General features: G+C 39.3%; 2 protein-coding genes and 1 long non-coding RNA gene across 9 annotated transcripts in view; 1 reads left to right on the top strand and 2 right to left on the bottom strand.

The window, feature by feature from the left end:
* Positions 1–171: 171 nt before the first annotated feature.
* Positions 172–16,026, bottom strand: SLC30A6 (solute carrier family 30 member 6). Of its 3 annotated transcripts, none has more exons than XM_068155981.1 (14): positions 15,927–16,026; positions 12,842–12,928; positions 12,142–12,226; positions 10,781–10,823; positions 9,229–9,294; positions 8,788–8,868; positions 7,769–7,804; positions 6,671–6,765; positions 5,840–5,888; positions 3,674–3,793; positions 3,153–3,255; positions 2,813–2,860; positions 2,185–2,253; positions 172–690 (listed from the first exon to the last, which is right to left on the bottom strand). In XM_068155981.1, the coding sequence occupies exons 1-14, from the start codon at positions 15,927–15,929 to the stop codon at positions 193–195; spliced, it is 1,383 nt and encodes a 460-aa protein (XP_068012082.1). In that variant the 5' UTR covers positions 15,930–16,026; the 3' UTR covers positions 172–192. The 3 variants fall into 3 exon arrangements, with proteins under 3 accessions (XP_068012082.1, XP_068012090.1, XP_068012099.1); XM_068155989.1 differs by lacking the exon at positions 15,927–16,026 and adding an exon at positions 15,103–15,915; XM_068155998.1 differs by lacking the exon at positions 15,927–16,026 and adding an exon at positions 13,446–13,464.
* Positions 15,968–25,614, top strand: LOC137449958 (uncharacterized). Its single transcript, XR_010989519.1, has 2 exons — positions 15,968–16,477; positions 25,365–25,614. It is a non-coding gene; the product is annotated as an uncharacterized lncRNA (long non-coding RNA).
* Positions 23,323–25,614, bottom strand: part of SPAST (spastin) — a 40,675-nt gene continuing 38,383 nt past the window's right edge. For all 5 annotated transcript variants that reach the window (XM_068155948.1, XM_068155967.1, XM_068155957.1 and 2 more), the window contains one exon: positions 23,323–25,216. In XM_068155948.1, the coding sequence (XP_068012049.1) occupies positions 25,094–25,216 (123 nt within the window). In that variant the 3' untranslated portion in view covers positions 23,323–25,093. The remainder of the gene's footprint in view (positions 25,217–25,614) is intronic.

Here is a 25,614-nt window from a genome sequence, read left to right as displayed (position 1 = left end):
ATTTGTGGCCTTGTACAGGCTACTGCTGATGAAAGGAAAAAAAAACCAACCTGCAATTCAACAATTTCATTAATACGAACAACACGCTTGTTCCCAGCCATTTAGAATGATCTGACATTCCAAATGCTTATCAAAATTGGGTAATAAAAGAATTAAGTCAATACCCTTAAGTACAATAAATAACAGTGTTTATTATGGTCGGGGTTGACTACGAGTGTTTGTGCTGTATCTGCTTGGGACATTTGTAAAACCAGTTCTGAATCCTTGAGTTGCTCCCATTCCTGGTATTGCAAATCCTTGATTAAGTACACTGCTGTAGGGTGTGGATCCATGATTGAAGCCCAATCCATAGGGCCTAGTTTGAGTGTTTAAAAGGATGACCGGACTCACGTTTTTCCCTGGTGTATCAAAAGCAAATTCTGGTGGTGGGCTGCTGGGCTTAGCCGGAGTGGATGTAGCAGGGTTCGAATTATCAGCAGCTTTCAAAGGCGGCATTGAAATAATATGATGTTCCGAGAGGTTCAGAATATTGTTTGCAATAGGCACAGATGATAAGGTAGGTCTGATCCAGTCATCTTTGAAAATCTGAACAGTCAAGGTAGAGACCAATGTGTATAGCCTATTAGTGACATGGGCAAGTACCATTTGTTCATTTGCATCTCTCCGAATTCGAACGTGGACTGATCCAGCCTGGAATGTAATGAAAACACATGGGCTCTTAATGGTTATTTCAACAGAGATTCTACATATGCATTCAAGAAGAGGCAAGTTATCCTGCAGAGAATTATGCAAAGACCTTTTGCAGCAACTACTGACTAAACTGAGAAACTTATTAAAATATTTCCATAATTAGGATACATTTTGATCTTTGCTAATGCACTGACCTCTTATGAAGACATTAAGATCATCATTCAGGACAACCAAGTCTTTATACTATGAAGTACAGCATGTGACAGCAGAAAAGGAAAGACAACCACTGGGAAAAATCCACAGCCCAAAAGAACAAAGTGCAGACAAATTCCACATGCTTAATCTTGGGAAAAGTGTCACTGCTGTGCTGCTGAAGCAGGCAAGAGGACAACAGGTGTGGTAGACATGCTCAAATCAGGAGCACTAGCAAGAGCAGAGGCAATGTCCCTTGTAGAACTCAAGAGTTTCCTCCTAGAAGTGCATGTAGTATGGGCTGACTCAGTAACACTATCTCATTTACCTTAAACTACTGCTGCAGAAAGGGACACAAAACAGAACCTCTCCCATTTTTCAGTTCATATTAGTAAAGAACATGGTTTTTAAAGCTTGTGCTGTATAAGCCATTTCTGCATCAGATGGTGCAGCTGGGAAGATAGCCAGGTCTCAGAAAGTTTCTACTAATATCTGGAAGATGGCAATAGGTAAATATGCATAAAAAGCTTTTCGTAAATACCTGTGATCAATCCAGCAATGCTGTGAGCTAGTATTTTGGGTGGCAGAAGAGCAAACTAAAAGCTGTTTTGATGTCAGGAAGTCAGAGCTGCTCCTCCCCACCCCCTTTTACTTGTGGTTGGGTTTTTTGGTTGTTTTTGTGAAGTTTTTTCGTTTGTTTATTTTGTTTGGTAGCATACTGGAAGAATTCAGAAGAAACATTCTAAGAGTCTTCTAATTTTCCATCTGTCACAATGTACCTGCATCAACTCAGGAATAACTGAGTTCTGTGTGACCATTCTGTGTCACAACATGCCCTTTCATCTTTTTTCAGCTTACAGAGTATCAGTACAGATGTGTAGTTTGGTTTTTTCACCCCCTCTGCCAGAAATGCTGAAAACATATGGCTCTACTGTACACCTTTGGTACCTAAAGGTTTCCAGTTTTCTTTCTCACACCCTTGAGACATTTACACTAATACACCATTTGAAAAACATCTTGACTATTGTTTGGGGTTTTCTTCACTTCCAAAATACAAAAGAAATTCTACAGTTGCAGGTGCACACTTCAATCCAGAGCTGCAACATACACAAATAACATTAAGCAATAAGAAAGCTTTAAAAAAAAAAAAACACTACAAAGGAAGAGAAGTTTTGCAGTAAATCATAAGGATTAAGTACTGACACAAATTTGTTTATATTTAAGATTTCAGAAAGAATATCTTTAAGTAACACAGTGACTGACAACTCTTTTAAAGGCCAAAAAGACAAAGACTGAACTTACCAAAGTGCCAAAACCTAATGTCCAGAAATGCTCATTTCGAACTTCCAAGACACCATCCAAAGTTGAAACCTAGTTTTACACAAACATCCAGAAATACAAAAATAAATGAGACTTATTTCAAATAGTTTTAGGAATGTACATTCACATATAGCTGAATAATACAGCCTTTTCAGTTGTGAAATAAGTTTTCACATGCAGAACGGATGACTGCTCATGATGCCACTAGTGCTTATCTGCTGTACTTTTACTACCCTTAAACATACAAATCCATCAACAACATGGACTTGAGTAACTCATTTCAAGTAACTCTTGCTACCAAATCACAAGATTATCTCACCTGAACATGCTGTAAGTCATCAGCTGCCTGCAACTCCTTTTCCTCAGCCCATTCACATTTGTAAAAGCACTTCAGTGGTAGCTCAAAGTTGGTTAATAAAAAAAAAAGAGCCTCCACTACTTTTAACAGATTTGTTCCAGATACCTGAATGACACTGTTCATCTGAGATAGCAACATTCATATATCCCACACACAGCTACAACACAGTAGTTTAAAAAAAATTATGTAGCAGAGTGCAAATCTTCATAGTCTCGAGTGTTTATTTCATGTTGCATGTGCACACTGACTTACCTCTCTAAGAAGTTTATCTAACTGGCCAATCACATGAGGTGGGGTTGTCTTGTAGAAGAAGAGGGGGGGGGAAAAAGAGTAAGAAAGTTATAATAAAGATTAACTGGTCCTGTTTAAGTAGGAGAATCTTTAACTCTGGTCTGTCTACACAAGAGGTCACTGGCATTAAACAATAAATTCTTATGATTTCATGATGCCCTGAAAATTATTTTAGCTCATCACAAATTCCCCTGGGAACACTTCCTATCCAAATGCTTAAATCCCTTTTTTTTTTTTCTTCGTACATCAGAATATCTAACAAAATGGAAACAAAGTATCTTGTTTTGTGACACTGTCTTACCTGGAGTAGTACTTTCCCACTGTAGACACTCATAGGATACATGGTACCAAATGTCATCAAAGCAATTGCTATGGCAGAGGCTGTGTCTACAGCAAAATAATTGCTGGAGAAAAAGAGCAATTTTAAAGAAAAAGTAGTATTTAATTTTTGGAAGGGCTTAGGGACTGTATTTCTTTTTCATTTTTAAAAATTACATATGCTTACAGAATATTGCACATATTAATCTCATCTCAACTATGTCTCTTTGAAAAATGATAAATATATTCATGGAGTTGCAATCCTGTGAGGGATATAATAATGATTTGCGTTAGAAGTATAAACTCAGGGTGCACTAACGTTAAGGGTTGCTTGCTTTTATTGCTAATACAACTGTTAAAAGAAACTTTCTGGTGGAGACATCTATAACAAATCCCAATCATACAAAATACATGAAAGGAATAATCTTGGCAAAAGCTGTAAAAAATGAAGTTTTCTATAGGGCAGACACAAAAGAGTTACTTTCTTAAAACACCTATACCTACTTGATTTCAATCAGCATATATGTAATGCAAAGAGCTAGAGCTCCAGCAATATCAATCAAGACAAAAGGGTTCATCCGTGGCAGAAAGATGCTACTCAGTCCTGGGATGATTCCACAAATACTGTAACAAAACAGAAAGAGCAGTTGTCAGCTAAGCTGTTCATCATTACAACCAAAAGAGCTGCACCCACTGTTTCTGCATTTGACTTGAAATGCTCCTTGTGGTCATAGCAAACAATGGCTCCAAAGACTGTAAAGGTCTTCCAATTCTAAAAATTTTATAATAATCTGATGTCAGCAAAAACTAATCAAGTTTAAATCCACATCACATTCTCTCTCATATCTGAAATGAATATTTACCTCTTGCATCTTAAATTTGCTTTACGTCTATCTCACCATGTACAGAACATTACACCACACTCATCTGTATACAGTTTTTCTACATGTTAAATGCTTACCTTGTGCTACTTTCTTTAGGAAGACAGCTAGCTGTGTCAGCTGCACACAACACAAGTACTTCACAGGTTCAGATAGTGCTATTACATATATGTATGTCTTGAGGTATTTGCATATCACTAATATTCAAACTATCTTCCACCTTGGCATGCAGAAGTGTTCTAAAGCCAAAGCAAATTAATTCTTAAAAGAGGGACATCAGACCAAAAGGCCCATGAAGGAACACTGTGAAAAGTTATTTAGTTATCTCCTATCAATGGAAGCATGGATCTCTGTACTTCCCAGTGAACACAAGTGCGTGTCACGTACTGGAAAATTTAAAGGAAGAGACAACATGGAATGTTTTGTTGCTCTGTCTAGAACCAACTTATGTTTAAACATCATGTGCTACTCTGCTTCTGTAACAGTTCAATGAACAATTATATACAGGTGCAGATATTTTGTAATCAGCACTGCTTCGCAGAACACAACTGCAATAGCTCTATAAATACTAACTGAACGCAGTAAGTTCTTACAAAATTGTTGGCATAATTGTCTACAGCTTATTTCAAAACACAGCAGTAATTCTAGACTCTTGATCTGGGAGCCTTGCAAGTTATCCATTCATGTCTTTTCCCTTAACACTTACCAACTTGATATAGAAAAATTCTGCCAGTGTCTGTGATTGCTATTCCATGGTTGGGGTTGGTTGGTTTTTGTTTGCTTGGTTGTTGTTGGGTTTTTTTTTGCAGGGGGGTGCATGGTAGTGTTTGGTTTGTTGTTTTTTCACACTGAAACTCCAAATACTTAGGCAACCCAACAGTCTTCCAAAGCTGTTTTGCAGAATTTGGATGTGGTTATGTAACAACTTATACCCATATAAGGAAAATTCTGCTGTTTAACAAGCCAGAGTCCTCTGCTTTACTCAGTCGCATACAAAAATCACAACAGAAGCTGTGCAGCATACTTAACATGCATACAATGTGGTTTAACATTCTTATTTTGATACTGACAGCTTAAGTACTTAGAAGAACATGCGAAGTTCAAAATAAACATTTCCAACATTTAACAAATTTATTTGCAAAGAACATTGTCTTGCATTCAGATACCAAATACAAGCAAGGCAGTTAACAGACAGGATGAATGAGCAATACTGCTTCAGCCCCTGGAATCGTAGAATCAATAAGGTTGGAAAAGACCTCAAAGATCATCGAGTCCAACCTGTCACCCAAGACCTCATGACTGCTAAAAGCCATGGCACCAAGTGCCACATCCAATCCCCTCTGGAAGACACAGACTTCCCAGTTTCCTGCTGGACAGATAAAGAGTTTCTACAACTATGTTTTACTGAGTAAACTGTGTCATATATCCCATTTAAATTGCAACCATCATAGTTATTTGCCCACCCCATGCATAAACAAACATCACTCAGGTAAGGACTGTTGAGAAAGGCAGTTCAAGTCTATACAGGACAAAGCTAGTTTCCCTCACCTCATCCAAGCAGAATTACATAGAATGTACTGAACACGTTCAAAGGGAAAGTAACACAGAACGATGTATTTCCATTACATTGATGTGTCTTTTGCTCCTGACCTACAGGAGGTAAAACCATTTTAAAAGCCCTAATACACAACAGTATTTATGCCTCAATACCCATCCAAATCATTATACACAAAACCCCAATATTGCCTTTCAGAAACTAGCAATTTTGAAAAAAAATATAAAGCTTTACCTTCTACTAAGATCTGCAACATGCTCTTGAAGCCAACTTGTGCTGGCAGCTGCAAAAGAAAGAGGGCAATAAAACTATATGAATAAAGGTATCCTTTTAAAAGTATACTTGAAGTTTTATGTTAAGGGAAGAACCCAATACATGAATAAGCATGTCTCAACAGATTCACTGTCACTTGAAACAAACACAATCCATCTTTTCCAGTTAGTAAATATCCATCTCATGATAATCTGAACTGATCGATTACAAGTGTAACTGCAGATTATATTAACTAAAATATAATTTTGCTGTTTACAAACTATAATAAAACTATAAACAATTTACAGTTAGCAGGAATGATTGTGAACCTGCTTCACAATGAAGTCATCCTACATAAAAAGCTATTAAAAGCTACATGGATTTATTTTTTTATCTATTGATATATCCATAAAATTTCTTCAAAGTTCCAGTATCTGTTGGATGACCTTCACTGGCTGAATCCAAAAGATTGAAAATAAAGAGTACTTCAGCATTAAAATTTGTCATATCAGTCACTACACATTACCTGGAGAGGCCTTTAAGCAAACTAAGTTGAAATTCAGGTGGCAATTCTAAACTGCTGTGGCAGTTTTAGGCTATGCCTTTAGAACTAGCTGCAACTGAGTTAGTGGTGCTTAGTTAATGCGAAAAGGAAACTTCAGCCCACCACAACTGCATAAAGTCCTATCAATGGAGACAATAGTAACATATGGCCACTAGTTAATAAAGTTACCAGGCCAGTTATACCTTGACAAAAAATAGAAATATTAAAGTATTTTCCCAATACTTGTTATAGCTCAATTTGTCATGTACCTTCAGAGACATAAGCAAAAGGCTTATTCCGAATGGAAAGCATTGTAAATAAGTTGAAAAAGAGAGCCACAAAGGTACCAACCAGCAGCCGCCCCCTAGGGAGTGGAAAAACAAAATTTCACATCATCACAAAACAGGACAGCAAACTGTAATTACTAGCAACAACACCAAAATACTTTGGTATCTTTCACCGAGACTGAAAATGAGTAAGGTAAACTAATGTAATGCTTAATAACTGTCACTATATTATCATAGCAGCCTTCCAGTACCTGAAGGGAGCCTACAAAAAGGCTGGAGAGGGACTGTTTACAAAGACCCATAGTGGTAGGACAGGGAACAATGGCTTTACATTAGAGAAGGGTACATTTAGATTGGATGTTAGGAACAAATTCTTTACCATGAGGGTGGCGGAATGCTGTAACAGGTTGCCAGGGAGGTAGTTGAGGCCCCATCCCTGGTCAGGCTCAAAAAGGCTCTGAGCAACCTGATCTAATAGAGGATGTCCCTGCTCTCTGCAGGGGGGTTGGGCTGGATGACTTTTGCAGGTCCCCTCTGACCCAACCAACTCTATGATTTCAAGGGTTATAGAAGATCACAAAATTCAATACATTAGTGTTATCACATTAGTCTGAGCTAAAAAAGCTTAGCTCCATATGAATTATGCCCCTACCCTTTCCTAGAATAACTTTACTGTACATCTCACATCCCAGTCTTTTGCCCCACAAGACCCTCTTTCCCTTTCCCCATTTTCTTTAGTTTTCAACACCTTCTGTTCCCTAGTCATCATAACATCCTTGCCCCTGCACATACTGAGCCTCTTAAGAGGCCTCCATAAGAAATGAGAGTAGCTAAACTAGCAAACCAGCAATGTATAGTCAAATAATTGTGTAAGAGAGCGTGTGCATTGCATTTCAATTGTACCTTTAAAAAACTGTTTGCAATACAGCTTTCATATAGTTTTAAAACAAAGGCCAAAGGACCACAACCAAGCTGATGCTGAACACACTTGCACAATTAATACATGCTAGATTAAGAATCAGAAACACAAAAGGACACTGAAAAACATGAATCATTTTACACATCAAAGTAATCTCTTACGTGTGTATCTCAGGCTGCTCCAGAAACCGCTCTGCACTACAACAATAATTGAAACTTTGAGTTATAGTCACACAATAAAAGCTTAACAGATGAAGTATTAACTTAGTTCTGAAGAGTTAGCTGCCTTCCTAAACAAAAACTGACACACATGATACTGCAAAAAAAAAGTAAAAATTAAAAATTGCTTATGTAAGCACAGCAGTTTCTGTAAGGAGCGAAAGCATTTAATACTGAAACGAAGCAGCGGTGATTAAGAGTTTCCAACTCTTTCCAAACTGTGCCACAAAAGCGCCAGCTACCATGAATGCTGCCTGCACAGGAAAGATACTTGTAAAGAGATGTGCCAAAGTATACTGCTGCTGCCACCACTGGTGTTGGCAACCTCAAGAAACAGTCTGAGCTCCCTGACCTACAGCCTCTCACTAAGTGAGGCCAAACAGAGTAGATGTTGGAATCCATGGTGAATATTTTAGCGACCAATAAAGCAAGAAATGAGCTTCAGCTGTAAGAGAAAAACCTATAGTATGCTTTGGGAATTTCCTAAAATTGGTGTTTGAAAACTTGGAGACTCTGACAGTGCATCACTATTAGAATTTTATTATTGTACTGTCAGCACAACAGATCGTGCTATACCATAAAATTGCCAAGTTGTAACAAAGCCCTTTACTGAGAAAAGAGAGCCCTCAAATAAAAAATGCAAGGTACACTGTCCTAATCTTAATCTATTAGGCTAATCTCCTGAAATACAAATGCTTCCAAGCAGGGATAGTATGCCAAAGTAACACCTGAGAAAGTTTTCAGGGACTGATGAAATTGACAGTTTAAGCATTCAGATTTTTAATGTACTGTGACCGTTTGAGTCTCAAACCTCCACATGTACTATGAAGCTGCTTTATTTCATGAAGTAACTGAAGCAAAACCAAAACAAACCAACCAACCAACCAAAAAACCCCACACCTAAACAACCACAAACAAACCACCAGCACCAAAAAAAAAAAAACCAACGTACACATCCCTACCTTTCTTTCAGTATAAAAAGAGCACCAAGCTGTGCCAGAACTGTTGATGCAAATACAGCTAGAACTTCAAACCTTTCAAACCTGAAATTTGAGAATTAGAAACACTGAACACCACATCAAATGCATTCTGGCCTGTACAGGAGCCAGCAGGACAGACCCACTATTTCCAGTTCTTTCAAGAGCCAATAGATTAAAGAAACTGGAAATTTAATGGTAGGCATTACTTTCAGTTTCTTTTAAACCAACATTCTACTTATCACTAACAGTTTGAAATTAAGCATTAATTAATATTTTTCCTGTCTCCCCACCTTTTCTCTCCTTCCCTATTCTGTAACTGTTCTTTAAAGCATCGGTTCTTTTACACACAGATTACTAGTCATGGCTGTTAAGGGATGCAGGCAATGATAGTAGCAGTCACTAGATCTTTCTAATAGTACTTACCCAAATGAATAGACTGGGCTGGGTTTCTTCATCATTACCCAGTAGCTTATTAGACATGTTATCAAACTGAAAAAGGGGGAGAATTACACAGTGAATAACTTCAGCATTTAGAAAATTAATAATCCACACATACACACTTCAGCCATGAGAACTGAGCCATGGCTTACTATGAACTCAACACCTCTATCACAACGGTGGTTCCAGTGAATCCAGAAAAGGATGTGCTTGGGACTAAAACTGAGACTGCATGGTGTCTCAGCTGTTCCTATAAAAAAGGCAGCAGATAATTTTATTGAAATGGTAGTCATTCCAATTCCTTGCACAAGGAGACAGCCTAATGCTGTACTTATGAAATGCTGTGCTTGTAAAGGCTACCACCAACCTTCTTCTATATAGAACCTCACTCAGCCTGGATCAGGTTTACCATGAACTTGAAATGCAATGTGTTTTTCCACTGGGGCCTTGACACAAAACAGCTCAACTAGTGTTTAACCTGCGCACAGTTCACTGATTTTTCTGAAAGGGACCTTTCAGAGACCAGGTATTACATAATCTGACTAACAGGAAAAAGTGGTTTGAGAAAACCCTCTTAATACTGTTTGGTATCACACATATTAACATCACACAAAGGAATGAGAAGTACAAAGCAAAAGCCTATGAGAATATCAAACCATCTGCTCCTAAAACTACCAAAATCAATTCTATACAAACACAAAATATAACATCAAAACTTCCCTCAAGGTGAAAAAAGTGTTGTGAGTCAAGATGACAAAAGTCAGTAGATACAAAATTCTAAGAGAAGTATGAGATTCATTAAAGTTATATTACAATTCTAATGCAGCCACAGATCCAAGTACGTTTGTGTGCATATCTACCATTTCTTTTCCTTTCTGCATGCTTGCTGCTGTCATGTATGTTTTGCCATCAGTCAGATGAACTATAACATATAGCTGGCAAAACAGACTGCAGAGAGCTGATTCATATTTTTTATAAGCCAGTGAGATAGTAAGGAAGATAATGTAGGTTAATTTTAATACATGTGCATTTTCTCAAACACTGCCATCAGTCTGATAGCACAGACATGAGATGCAATCAAAACAATTTTGTTTAAGGAATAGGACAAACACTAAAAATATCTGATGGCCTTACTGGAAGACTGAATAGAATCAAGCTCTTGAAATATTTTTAATTAGAAACAGGATTACACTCTCCTTATTTCCTGAGGCTAAAACTGAGAGATACTTCGGAACCAATGAATGTAGCATCACACAAATATAGAGTGTATAGTGCTGGATTCTGCTTTATGCTGTTACAATCTGCACAGAGAAATCCATGACCAAACCATTTCATTACTAGTCATTCTCAATACAGCCATGGTGTTTCCCATCATCTATTTAGCGTGATACACAATTTCATACTAACTTAAGCTTTTAATTCAGTTAGTGTTTCTATACTGACAACTCCAAAGGTTTTGTAAATAAGTTTTACATGTACAGAAATACACAAAACCAGGCAAAAAAAGAACAGCAAGATTAAATGGGAAAAAACTCACCTGAAAAGGTCAAAGATTGTCAAATACGTGTAAGCAGTTAAAGCTGTGCAAAACCAAGAAAATTTTAAAGATTAGTGTAAATTTTCAATGTAGAAATCACTTGTACTTGTCAAAATCCCTCTTGTGCAGCTCTTTACCATCGCCTATCTAGATGCACTACCTCTGCTGATAGAGCAAGGCTGCCTATTGCATGTGTATATAATACGAATGTCCCAAACACACCAATGTGTTTAATGTCATAAGCCCTATGAGGAGATGCTGAGGGAACTGGGGTTGCTCAGCATGGATAAGAGGAGGCTCAGGGCAGACTTTATTACTGTCTACAACTACCTGAAGGGAGGTTGTAGCCAAGTGGGGGTGGTCACTTCTCCCAGGCAACCAGCACCAGAACAAGAGGGCATAGTCTCAAGCTGGACCAGGGGATGTTTAGGCTGGATGTTAGGAAGAAGTTCTTCATAGAAAGAGTGATTGGCCATTGGAACAGGCTGCCCAGGGAGGTGGTAGAGTCACCATCACGGGGGTGTTTAGGAAGAGACTGGATGGGGTGCTTAGTTGATTAGATAGTGTTGGATGATAGGTTTGACTCAATGATCTCAAAGGTCTCTTCCAACCTGGTTAATTCTAAGATTCTAAGAATAAGCAGGTGGATTACAGCAATCCTACTTCTAAAAAAGCATGTAGTAATGCCCAGATAGAAAAGGTATTAAGCCTGTGACTAAGAATTTAAATACAAAAAATGGCAAGAAATCTTCCATTAACACATCATCTGCCAAAGTAGATCCATTATTGCACTGACAAGTAGGTTCAACAGAATTTGCTACTTGCCCTGCTTCTCCAATCCATCTTAAAGCTGCAAGAAAACCTGTGTCCCATCACAAATGTAAGGCATCCCACTGTAAGTACAGATGATGGGAAATATCTTGGGAGCCCCTATAGGAAAGTATAAGGTATAAAAAATATTGAAAAGGGGCATTCCTGGAATTGGAGAAGCCTATTGCCACACTACAGACATTTTCATTCAACTGCAGGTAGGGTTCTCTACGTGTCACTGGTACTATTTATATAAGGAATAGGTTTGACAACTAGCTTAGAAGTCTGCTTTTGTTCAATCTTAAAGAAGGTACTGCAACAGGACTGGAAAAACTTACAAATTGTGAAGCACTTTTACTCATCCACACTTGCCTGTGAGAAATGTCTCTAAACTGCCTGTAGCAAGCCAAAACGAAGCACTTTCCAAACCTGGCTACACAGCTACTTAACTCCATCCACTATGTGCTGAACTTTGCATGTTGAGTAATTGAAACTTCACAAGCTAAGAAACATATGGATGGTTGTAGTTTCAGTACGAGAGAGCCACCTACCTATGCTGTTTGTTGAGCTGCACCACATTAGCAGGAAGCCAATACATATTAGATTTATAGCACCAAACAGCAAGATCTTCCAGGACTGTTGATGAGAACAGATGTTTTACACCTTCCAAATTTAGCAAGACAAAACTGTACTTCTGGTTTTAACAAACAGTATTACAGTATTCCATCATGCAAGCAGAAATGGCTTCTCCTCCCTCCCAGAAGCTTACAACTCATTTCAGAACAAAAAGTCCATACTCTATTTTTAACTTCACAGATTTTGTCAAAGCCAATTTATGAACAGTGCTTACACACCACACTTAAAATACCTTTTTGGTCTAAAAGTCACCCCTGAATAACATTTGCATTTCATTACAGCACACACCATCTGACTTTTGGAGGTAAACTTACACAACTTTGTATTAGTAGTTTCTTTACTTTGTTCTGGAACTTAGGTCCCATAAACATCTATGCATATTCAGTTTGAAGTTCTACTGAACTCATTAAGTGTAAGTACAGCTCTGAAAAACACAAATTCCTAGGGACAGTGCACAGGAAGGAATCCAGCCTCGCAGCTGGATTTTTCTTTTAAGCAGAGCTAGAAGAATTCAAAGAAAAATTCTCCAGACACACTCAAGTTAAAATATTTTATTAACTTACTATAACTAATGTCTTTTAGAATTGTTATTAATTTTTTAAAAGAAATACTTACCCTCCTATCTGCCGCAACTAGCCTAAACTCATGTGTTAATTTTCCAATCAATGATCTCTGTGATTTGCGGAACAGGTGTATTGTCCCCTTAAAAAAAAACACAAATGATAGTTTAATTCAGATTTTCCCTTAAACATAGTTTAAATAAGCAAAAAGGAAAGCTTAATTTAAGAACTATTTTCACAACTCTATCAAAGACTCAGAACAAAATTTTTAACTAGAGATAGCCCATAAATACAATGTTTTTGGTAACCACTCATCATGGTTATTCTATTAGAAAATGAGTAATGATTTAGAATCAACCTTCATTTAGAGATAATCCAGAATGTAGGTTTCCTGGAAAGCATACCTAAATACCATTTTAAAAATGTTTCCTTAGTTACATTTAAACAAAACTACAGATGTTCTCAAAACACAAACATTTTTCAGTATCAAAATAGACTTCCCACCCAAAGCCAAATGGTTTATTAAACAGGAAAATATTGTTTATATATATATATATATATATATATATATGCAAGTCCCTCAGAGAAATAAAATCAACGTTGGTACAGACACAAGGCAAACAACATGATGAAACAAACAATTGCAGTTATGTCTTAACCTAAATGCACACAGTAGATGAAGGCACTGCAGGTGTTCCCTCTCCTAACTTCCATTGGCATGCAGGTAAGTTCTTTCCTAGGGTGGAGAGGAGAGCACAGCAGAGATAAGAAGTGAGGGTGTGCTACATGGCTTTTCTAAATTCATGACAGGGAAGAGACTATGAGGTGAGGGGTTTGGAGCACAAGCCCTGTGAGGAGAGGCTGAGGGAGCTGGGATTGCTTAGCCTGGAGAAGAGAAGGCTCAAGTGAGACCTTATTGCTGCCTACAACTACTTGGTGGGTGGTTGTAGCCAGGTGGGGGTTGGTCTCTTCTCCCAGGCAACCAGCACCAGAACAAGACGACACAGTTTCAAGGTGCACCAGGGAAGGTTTAGGCTGGATCTTAGGAAGAAGTTCTTCATAGAAAGAGTGATTTGCCATTGGAATGGGCTGCCCAGGGAGGTGGTGGAGTCACCATCACTGGAGGTGTTTAAGAAGAGACTGGATGGGGTGCTTGGTGCCATGCTTTAGTTGATTAGGTAGTGTTAAATGATAGGTTGCACTCGATGATCTCAAAGGTCTTTTCCAACCTGGTTAACTCTATTCTATTATTCATCACCCATTCCACCTGCTCCTCCTCCTCAGATGGCACAGGCTTCTAGCTAGTTGTCCTCCCTTTACTTCTCCACAAACCCTTCCCCTTGAAAAGTCCTTCTGATCTGCAATAGAAATTTGTGAGCCTGTAACAAATGGTCTCTCACATATATTAATTTTGAGCTGGATGAAACAAGTTTTGCTTGTAAGCTATCACATCCATAACTGCCAGCAGAAGATAAAAAAACATACTAACATATTAATGAACTAGTCACCAAAACAGACTCAATTAATTTACAGACTCATTTGTCAACACAGCTATGTTTCATATTATCTGCACAAATACACATATGCCTTGGTACCATAAGTTAAAAAAAAAAAAACCAGTACTAAGATCTCAAGTTTAGCTCATCTGGGACAAAAAGTTGTCACTTACTATTTTTTTTTTACCAGCAAATCATTACATGATAATTTTACTTTTTTTTTTTTTCCCCAGTAGAGACATACAAGATGACAGAACGCTTTGGGAAGCTCCTCTAACAGCCTGTTAATGAAGGCTGCTCCATCACTGTTGAACCCATTGCCTTCCCATGCTGTTAACAGTATGTCCACTGCTAAACTGCACTGTGCCACACCTCCCTGCTTATTATGTGCCATACATTAAAGCTGTGTATTCTGAGACACAGAGGCCCTCATGCAGATCCAAGCTAGCCACAGCTCACCCCCAGAAGCAAGCTCTAATTTAGCACATACTATACTTTGGCACTAAAGCTTCCCTAACTCATAAACTTCTCACCAACACAACGGCAAGAGCCACTTCCGTGCTGAGCAGAAGGGCAGATGCCCCATCCCTCAGACATCGAAAGTCCTCATGCAGTGCTAGAATAACTGCACAAGAAGTATTTCTACAGGAAGTGCCAAGTGTCTACTCACAACAACATCAACAGGTAACAGTACCTGTCACCACTGTCAATCCATCTGCGCTCAGCCTAAGAAGCAAACGATTAGACACCTTGCTGAACATGCATACACAGTGGTAGTTACCACAAGAATGACTTCTCTTCTTTAGGAAGCAAGCCATACCTAACAGGAGTAACTGCTTTCACCGACACACGGGGGCAGGGGCGATATAGCCGGTTTGTCCTGATGAGGATTTCAGATCCCTGACCGATTTAAGGGTGAATGAAAACTTGGAGGCTGTGGCTCAAACCACATCCCAGACACACGCCTGAGCACTCCTCACTCCCTGCAGACGCACCTCCAGCAGGGAAGCCTTGTGCGACTCCCAGCACCCATCCCGCGTTTGCCAGCTCGGTGCCTGCCCACCGTACTAGCTGCCCAGCGGCCGGGGCCTACGCTACCACCGCGGCCCTGGAGAGCCACTGGTGACCGGGGAAACCGCGTACGAAAGAATAACACTGGGGTCTTAAAGAGGTATTACTACACTGGATACCACAGCACGCGTTTCTCCCAGGCCCCGGAACCGTTAACAGCCGCCCCAGTCACGGCCGCCCCGCAGCAGGTGCCCCTAGTGCGCCACCGCCTTGGGGAAGGGGCACTCCCGCCAGCTCCCCGCCCCGCCAACGGGGGACTAACGGCGGCGCTTGGATAACGGTAATGGTTTGCACTAGCTACAACTGAACGTGGTAGACGGACTCCGGCGCACAGCCACGTCACCACCAGCCCGGCAGGGCTGGCGCCAGGAGCGGAGCAGAGCAGAGCTGGGCCGGTGGCACGCTCCAGGCCGAGCCAGTACCGGACACGGGGCGCTTTCGCTCCGATCTACTCATCTCGGCTACGGTGCCGCTGCTGCTACCCATCCAGGAGCCACGGCCCCAGCAGCCTCCTCTCTCCGCTCCCACGCACGACTTCCTTCCCGCCCCCTCCCCCCAGCGGGGGCCACTCACCATATTACTCCCCGCACCGGAAGAGACGGCGCCATGAGAAGCCGGAAGAGGCGGAGGAGGCTTCCGTCGCTACGGCAACGAACGGCACCGGAGGGCCACCGCGCGGCAGCGGATGTGACGTTTAACGGAAACAGTGCTTGCCCTGGGCTGCCAGGGTAGGGCAGTCCTCAGGCAGTGAAGAGATTCGTTCTTCCATCTATGGAGACAGAGCACCGAAACCCACAGACGAGAGGTGGCGGTAGGCGCCCTGCCTGCTCCAGCTACCGCTGCCTGACAGGCTTGCCCTGTGGCGTTCGATGTTGTGTGACACCCTGGCTGTAATTTGTCCGTTATCTGTGGGAATTTAAAGAAAGGACTCGCCTTACGGTGGTCGTGATAACTCCACGCAAGGACGATTTTGTCGCACCACTTCTTCCATACACAAATACACCTAAAATGATGGCAACTTCACTACAGCCAGTCGCCTGTGCTGCAGTCTTCGGCTGGGACGGCAGCGAGGACGCGTATTTCGGTGAGGATGTTTTCCAGCCATATGCAAAACTTGACAGACGGTACGGAGCTCTTGTTGCAAACGTAGTCACTACTTTGTGTGCTGGAGGTTCTGAGGGCTGCGCCCGTCCCTCTGAATGCGTTAAAACATTGGAAGCATTGTAATCCTGTAAAGAGATGCACAGTCAGTCTAACTTCATCCTGCCACTATCACCGGCCCAGGAACACTAGGTCCGCGACAACAACGTGTGCCCTGACAAGCAGACTAGTTGTTAAACTCTGCCCAGTAATTTCTGTCAGAACAAATCCACAGAAATTATGTTTTCTTGCAAGTTAAGACCTGTTAAGGAAAATTGTGTTGTGAAAAACCTGCACACTATTAAACGTACAAAAATGACTTAGTCAAAAGACAGCAGGCAGGAATAGAAGTTAAAAGGTTTGGTTTTATTAGGACAGGTTATTTGGCCTAGGAACATACTTGAAACAACCTCTTCTAATGCTCTTGTGTTTAGTAGTTCACTGGTCATCTCAGGAGCCAAGTGCCCATACTTAAAGTGGTTAAAAATGTTATTTGCATCTAATCTGTTCAGTGAAACACCTCAAAAGGTTTAACTGACTGACTGGGAGTGACTAAACAGCTAATTGTATTCTAAAAGACACATTTAATGTCTCATTAAATGACTCAAATGATTTTCTAATTTTTAAGCTCTTGGCCATAACAAAGAAATGTTTTCCAGTGTACAGAAGTAGGTTTGGGCTTGATGTAAAGAAAATAACCGTGTGTGGTGTGTAACATTTGCATGACAGGTGAGTGAATTCCATCTGCAATGCTGGGTTATGTAAGCTCTCTACAGGCTGCAGCTGCTGTCTCCATTTAAATTTAACCAGGGAATCGGAAGGCAGGTGAACCAGAGGGGTAACGTTTTATCTGCAGCCTATGCTCCAGCAATAAAAAGTTGTTTAGTTACTTTGCTCTTGACACATGATCAGGCCTTATAATTATTTCATGTCTTAGCATATTTCTTCCCAGAAGGGGACAATAGTTATAACAAACTGCACTTCTACTATTCACAGAAGAGAAATACAACTAATTGCATAGCTGATAGTAGCCTTCTGCAACTGACAAAACTAAGTCTTAAGGGATGGCTTAAAGATGAGGCAAGTTTGAGGCCTTTTAAAGTGAGCTCTGAAAATAATAGAACTTAGACTATTAAAGAGGTGAAAACTTCAAAAGCATTTGGTAAAAACAACATACTTTGCTCATTAGGTTGTTTGTATGCTTCTGAAATTCCTTTGTTGTTTTTTTTTTTTTTAACTACACCACAGCACTGATAAATCACTTGTACGTGTTGAGGGATGGAAAGAAATCTTTCTGCCTTCACCACTACATACTTTCTGTATGTTCTTTACGCACAGAATTAAAAACCAAAGATACCAGAAGGTTGCATGACAGGAGGTTTCATCTAACTAACTCTGGTCATTGTGAAGTCCTGAAAATAGCTACTTGGAGCCAGTTTACTTACAAAAAAAAACCCAAAACCAAACAAACAGTGGAGAAGAGTGTCCATTCCAGAGCCCTATGCACTCTTGTAGGAAACAGGCTAGATTTCACACATTTGAAGTCTTTGGAAATGGGGAAAAGATGGATTGAGTGAAAAGGCAACAAAACTACAAAACTTTAAGCTCATTTTTCTTAGCTTTCAGGCAAATGGAAGAAAATAAAATACAGAAATAAACCAGATTTCCCTTGAAACATGCCTGCTTCTGACACTAGGCACAGCAACTTGTCTCACACCATCTTGGCTGTAATGGAAAAAAATGCTTAGTTTAACGTACTTCAGACCAAGGTATGCTGCTGTCATGGGTTTGGGATAAAGGCCCAGCCTCCTCCCCCCTGCAAAGTGAAGGAAAAAAAAATTATCACAGCTAACCACAGCTGGATGAGCAAAGGAACACTGTATTTACAAGCAGTTTTAGGGGCTGCAGGGTATATATACACAATTTACAGTATTTACAATATATACACAGAAATATACAGCAAAGTAACACAGGAATGAAATTCCCCTCCCCCTGCTGGAGGAGGGTTCCCTGCCCTGTGCCCCCTTCTATCCCCTTTCTCCCCAGAGAGGGTTAGAAAGAGAGGAAAGGAGCAGTTGTTAATTAAAAGCAGTTATAAATTAGAGCAAAATGTTAGTAGGTTTGCAGGCCTCACGCTTATCAGTCCAAGGTCAGTCTGGCAGAGAGCCTAGACACCACAAGCTGCAAAAAGGGAGGAGGGAAAAGTGCACACTGAGAAAAGTCTCAGCTGGACTCAAAACTTAAGGCTGCACTCTACCAATCCACCAATGAATTTAGTTTAGACCTGTCCTTTGTTTATAAAACATTCAGCCCCAGTGTCCCTTTCTTAAAGGCACAGACTCAAGTGGTCACAGCTGCCAAGTCCATAAACTCTGTGGATTCCAACTTAACAAGCGGTGGGATAGTTTTTAGGCTGCTGCTTCACTAGCTTTGTTTGACCATCTCTTGTACAGAAAGAAGTCTATTTGAGTATCTGTAATACATACACAAAATTGTTCATTGGAGTAATTCCAGTGGTTCAGAATCTACCTCCAAATAGCAGCATTTCATTTTTTTCCCCAACTGTTCTATTGATTTTTATTTGGTTTGCTTGCTTTAACATGACAGATGAAATAACAAATCAGGTACAGTGGTCAGGGCTGCTTTATGAGAGATCCCCTGTCAGGTATAGAATATTAAAATTACATTTTTTTTTTAATCTTATAATCAGTTTGTAACTGTAAGAACAGAAAGCCTCAGTTAGTTATTAGTAGATGCAGCCTCCAGACACTGGCTAAGAATTACAAACAGTAAGATGGGAATAAATGAAAAATTTAGATTGTTATCTCAAAAATAGTAGCAGTACTCTCCCTCAAGCAAAAGAAAAGTTGCCACTTGGGCTCCAAGTAGCTATTTTCAGAACTTGATGATGACTAGCAGAATTAGGCATGTGAAATCTCCTGCTTTGCACTGTGATTTAGCAAGACTATGACAGAAGGATAGGCACACACTTTAAGTTTCGTCACATTTATTTAGAAAGTAGCACTTCTCCTTACTAAGTTTTGAGAACTTGAGTTATGTCCTTTAGAAACTGAGGTACATAGATATTCATTGCTCCATCTCTCACTATACAGTTTGTAATATTTTTTGGAACAGCAGCAATGAAACCTTCAGGTTTAGTGAAAAGGCTCTTCGTTTTGGACGTTTTATCTGACAATCAGACAAGAAAACAGTAAGAACACAACAAATGCAACATTTTATTGTGGAGCTAAAGCTACGTAACTGTTCATGCTTTTTTACATTGGTTATTAATAAAATGGTGTTTGACATTTCAGAAAACATTCATAAGAGCACAAACAAACAAAAGTGCTTCAAAACAACAAAATACAAAAATTGTCCCCATCCCAGACAGGAGTTGTCCAATATATTTAAGGGGGGGTGGGGTAGAGTGTTTTGCCTCCACCTTTGGTTTTTATCACTATAATCCAGATTTCTGAAAAACACTGACTAGCCCTTCACATGAATAAAAATTTGAATCCTGTGGCAAAACGAGTTTCTGTATTTCCAGTCCCTCTGACAGATGTGAGAGTATTAGATAAAGTACTTCTCCACTTCCAGTGGCAAAAACAAGCCTGCAGAATTGACAGGCTACACCCCTAGCATCTTAGAAGAATACACCTGTATTAACCAAGAGCAAAGAGCATTGACCTTTTCCCTCAAATCTACTCCTCTGTAGCTTTGGAAACAGGATTTTAAGAAGCAAGGAACATCTTAGAGCAACACAAGGTTGATCACCAGTTTTCAGACATCACGTCAGAAATTTGCAAATCAAATTATTTAACTCTGAAGAACCCCCAGTGTTTAGCCAATATATTTAATCCACTGGAGGAGTGTGTACCTTGCCAGTTATTGCCAAACTCAGGAGGTAGGTATTGACAAAGTAAACAGTTTCCACTCTTAAGAGAGTTAATGATTTACATGAGAAGTAGGAAAAACACATTTCTCTATCCTTCAGATGAGGATTTTGCATTTGCAGGAAGCAACAGTTTAACTTCCTCGTCTGTGTTAGTTGCAATACTTAAAAGAATATTTAAATAAAACACTCTACAAGTAACTGATCAGGACATGGTTTGGGATTCACCCCAAACTGGGTCAAAGGTTGGACTATCTTTCAAGTCTCTGCCAACCAGAAGTTTTCTGTGATCCATTGGTTATCCCTTATGGTAACCATCAGATCATCCTAAGCATGTAAGTGAGTAAACAACATCCTTCAACATTAAACAGCAGCTCAACAATGAAATCAGCAACTGCCTCAAGTTAGCACAATGACTGAAATAACTAGCTGCATTCACTACCTACCTGCTACTTTTCACTCCCATTTTTGATACCTGGTAGAAATCCTCAGCAGTAGAAATATCAAGACTGCCACAGACAGTGAATGAAGATCTGTAACCTAAAATAGCACTTGCCACCTCCCAAAGCTGCCACGTGCAGAAGAATCACTAAAGCAGCTAGATAAACACGTTTTAGGCACAACTATGCATTATCCATGTCTTGGGTAGCAAAGCACTGCAGGAAACTGGAGCATCAAGTTTCACCTTAGGTGGCTAAGGAAGCCCAAAGTAGAACACTGCTTTCCATACAGGTTGTAGAACAGACATCTCAGTTAAATTTGCCAGCGCAGCTGGCCTCAGTATTCCCAGTAAAAAGTACTTCAGAACATGGACTTGTCAGCAGTGCCAATGAGTGCTAAACCCCTCTCCTTTAAAACAGGCAAAAAAAAACAACCCTATTTATTCTACCCCAGAAGGTATGGTTAATTGTTGGAGTATAAAACCTGTCATTTAAAAAACATCTGAGAGTATCTTAACAGTGAAATCAGCAATGGCCTCTACATTAGTGCAGTGCCAGCAAACTCCTTTTCAGTTCAGAGATCCCACTCTTCTTCATTTATCACATTTATTATCTACACAGAGTAAGTTGCAGGGCCATACTCAACAAAACCTTATCAGAAACTGAATTTCTGAAGTAGTCAGTAAGACATCTCAGGGCAGAAAGCCTATTTCTAATGCACTGAATTTGAAGAAACTAATAGGTCAGAGAGGCTTATGCATAAATGAATACCCTAGTTTAAGGCTTACCTTTAATAATCAGGTTTTTTTCTTAGCTGCAAAATCAGAACCTCTACAGGTTTAGTGTATTTTACAGAAAAGTCAACATTAGTAAAAGGATACTTTAGGTGACCCTGTTCTGGCAGTGGGGTTGGACTAGATGATCCCTTCCAACCCCTAACATTCTGTGATAAGGAACATCACATGAAAAAATGCTCATTTCAAGGAGAAAGAACATCAGTGCTTGAATTTTTCCATCTTGTAATGCCACGAAAAGCAGCAACCTCCTGCTTGGGAAGACATTGTTCTTCCAACACATAGAAAGAGGTGTGCTTCCTCCTTAATAAAAACATGAGGCACAGATATATGAAGAAGGTTCTTAAAAAGAGGGCAGGTTTTGTTCTTCCATCTCCCTCCAGTAACTGCTACACTCTTTTGAGTCAGTAAAACACACTTGCAGAGGGTAGACAGGCTGCTTCCTAATTGTCTTAACAAAAGTCCATCAAGGCTCTCATTCATTAGCAGTGGGCAGATTTAGGGGAAAGGGGGAGGAAGTAAGTAAAAGAAAAATGATATTTAGAGAGGTAATGTAATGCCAATATTTGCAAAAGTTAGAAGCATCCAAGCTGCTGCGGTGCTTATTCTACCCTAACTCAAGTTATGGTATTAGAACATAATCTGACTTTATGGTTAATAGAGTTCCTAATTTCTATATAAAACACCATGTATTTGGGAACTACAGGTTTTCTGGTTTGGGTTTTTTTGGGGAGGGGATGTGTGAGGGGGGTGGTTGGTCTTTCTGGGAAGCAGGGAGAGTGTGCAGATCTGCATTTATACACAGTTAATCCAACAAATAGATGAGAATCACTAAGACTGGACTCAGTGTATGTAAAACAAGAAACCAGAAGATGAGAGATAATGCCATAATGAGAACAGAATTATTCTTAAAATATACTATTTAGAAAACAGCATAGTAAACATACTTAAAGGTGATTTTTGAACCATTTGGCACTTGGGTCATGGTATAAAAATTCAGCAGCTATCAGGAAAACTGATGTTTCAAAACAAAAAGTGAGTTCTTCCTTGTGTTCCAGCATTTATAGAGCAGTAGTTCATCCATAATGCAGAAAACAATGAGAGCAGAATAGATAACCGAAGAGCAATGGTACTAGCCACACAGACTCTTCTTGACCTGAACTGGTTGTACAAACAAGTCCCTTTTTGCCCCCCACCAAAGTAGCAGCTCAGACTTCTGACCCTTTGTGCTGCGCACTGGTGGTATTTTAGCAGATGGGAACTTCCACCTCTACATTTCAGGTGCCATCACATGCCAATAGATACGTATTTGAAATAAACACCAGTATATTCCTCAAAATTAAGTGGAGCTTGATACCAAATATTTAGGAACACTCAAAATCAGAAGTGTTTGTAAAATGCTAGTGAAGTATCAATATTCATGCTCAGCATTATGAAGTCTATGACAAATACCAGTCAAGTCAGCCAGGAATCTCCAGCAATGGAAGTGGTCTACTGAAGGCAAAACTAAGGCAAAGCAAGCACTACATGATTTAAAAAACTCAAATCTTTTACCATTTTTCACTTTTTAAGGAAAGTGAACAAAGGGAACAGAAATCACATTTCATTTATATCAGACATTAGAGACAGTCCTATCTTTAGAAGGCTACAAGTGGCTTGGTTAGACTACTTCAAAAGGCATACTAGTGTAACACAATCTTCCCTTATTTAATTGCTTTTAATCCTAGATCAATTAAAAGCCTCTGTGGGTTTAAAAAAACCCACAAACAACCAAAACACACCAAAAAAATCCAACAGTCAGAATCTCAAGCATATTGCATCTGTGTGTCTCAAAAGTTTTACACAGTTTCCGTTATTCAGTACTCAATACTACACAGTGAGCAGAGTCCTCTCTGGATATTATTATACCTACGCAGCACCTATCAGCTAGGGTTGTTTGTTTTTTTCCATATATACATATATATATAATTAAAATATATTATTTATAGTCAACATTTGAGTGAGTAGTCACAGAAATATTTTACTCCTGACCAATAAATTACATGAAAAATTAAGAACAAAATGTTAAGACCAAATGAAAACAAAACTCATAATTAAGTTTAAGTAACTGTAAACAAGACAATTTTTTGTAATATCACTAAGTTGGGAGAGTTGCCTTTAAAACAAACCAAAACACAAAACAACAAACCCCCAAAAGCCCCACAAACCTGCTCAAACAAGGAACTAGTGCTCTGCGTTGCAAACGTCTGTGTTTAATCCATGTAGAACTTGTAAACAAGATGACAGGCCTTTAGAAATAAAGGCAAAGATGTTGTCCTTTATTATAGCATTTAAAGGCTATCACTTCAGTGGCTTTTTAAATACCTTGTCATCTACAGAATAAAAACAGGTCTTTGTACAAAGATGCAGTTTCTTTTTAAAAAAGCAGATCAGTTGAGTGTTTCACACTTTAATATATAAACCAAAACATATGAAAGCTATAAAAACATTAATGTGTGCCATGTATTAAACATGAGGCCTCTTATTTTAATGCTTACATGTGTAGATTTAAAAAATTCTCACAATGGAAATTTTGCTTTCAATTATCATAAACAGACCAAAATACAAAGTAGAAACACATCATTTCTGAAACTTGACAGTTGGTATCACCATCACTTACTCTCTCAAACATCAGCTGGGCTTCAAGTTGTACACCATAAGCATAAGCTAACATTCTACCAACGGAAGCGTTACAAAATGCGTGAAAGAGAAAATACTGCCAGTAAATGAATGTCGTCCTCTAGTTTTTTATTCAGTAATTTACTTTTTTAAAAAGACATTTGGAATTGTTTTTTCTCTAGGGCTGGGGTTTTTTGCTGTTCTGCTATCAAAGGTCTTCTTTAAAACTGTTCTGTGAGCGATAAAGTCATGTTACAACTAAACGAAAAGACAAATAATAACAGACCAGCTGCTTTTTACATTTTAATATGTATCATAATTCCCCAATGTTGTTCTTTCTTTCTGCATAGGGAAATTCTTTTATTTGGCACATTAAGGATAAAAAAAAAAGTCAAAAACTGAACCAAAGTTTACAAAGCTCCAATTGTAAGTTAGTAGTTATAAAGAAGAAAGCCAGACACCAATGTCATAGCAAAATTAAAACCAGGAAACCACACACACCAACGTAAGGAAAAGGTTTTCCAGTGACCAGTATCATCAGAGCCTTCTAGCTGCAACCAAATACATATAGTGTTGTTCAAACCACAATCAGATTACTAGCAATCTTAAGTTCTACTGTGCTCTTACTTACAGCATATAAATCCTCACTAAATGGCAAGGAGGCTTTGATGAACACATTTCACATTGTATAATTTTTTCATCAAGTTTCAATGCAGATACTTAAAGATCTGTAAAGTCCTGTAAACTCTGGCTGCTTTCCAGTAGTCTGTAGCAATTGCTCCTTCAGCAGCACTTTGTTTGACTTCAGGTAGTGTTTCACACTGTGGTGTCTCCAAAGTCCTTGTTCCAGCGAATGTATGCTTCCAAGGTCTGAGGGCTCAAACTGCGCTTTATCTTCTTCAGAGACTCGGTGAAATCTGATAGTTTGATATTTCTCATCTAAACAAAAATGGGAAGACATCAGGATCACAAGTGGTTTATATACTTCAGTTTATTCAAGAAGTACTTCAGTATTCACTTTGTTATTAACAAAGCATATTCTAGAAATGCTTCACCTTGATGTAGATGTTCTCATTTTCTTACACAGAGAAGAATCCTTCACTGGAACACCCTTCCCAAGGACAGAGTCCCCATCAGTGAAGGTTTCAAGATGGGGAGGGTGGTGCTAGATTATCTCATCAAGGCTCCCTTTCCTGTGGAAGCCTACACCAGATCATCTCTGAAGACTCCTTCTAACCTGGGCTGTTCTGTGACTCTATGACCTGATGCAGAAGTCTTGGCATTTAAGACTACCAGTATTTACCATTTTTAATAAACTGGTATTTGGTAATGATAAA

Source organism: Melanerpes formicivorus, unplaced genomic scaffold (assembly GCF_026170545.1).
Source record: "Melanerpes formicivorus ecotype bairdi unplaced genomic scaffold, bMelFor1.0.p_v2 SCAF_2, whole genome shotgun sequence".
Lineage (NCBI taxonomy): Eukaryota > Metazoa > Chordata > Aves > Piciformes > Picidae > Melanerpes > Melanerpes formicivorus.
Note: the sequence above shows the minus strand (reverse complement) of the source record. Positions and strands in the feature narration are given on the sequence as shown.

Bases quoted from the DNA above. Each gene is read 5' to 3' on its own strand.
- SLC30A6 (XM_068155981.1), bottom strand. The intron at 7,805-8,787 runs GTAGGGATGTGT...TTATTGTTGTAG, and splicing joins CTTTTTATACTGAAAGAAAG to TGCAGAGCGGTTTCTGGAGC. The intron at 6,766-7,768 runs GTAAGAGATTAC...TCCACTCCCTAG, and splicing joins GAGCAGCCTGAGATACACAC to GGGGCGGCTGCTGGTTGGTA.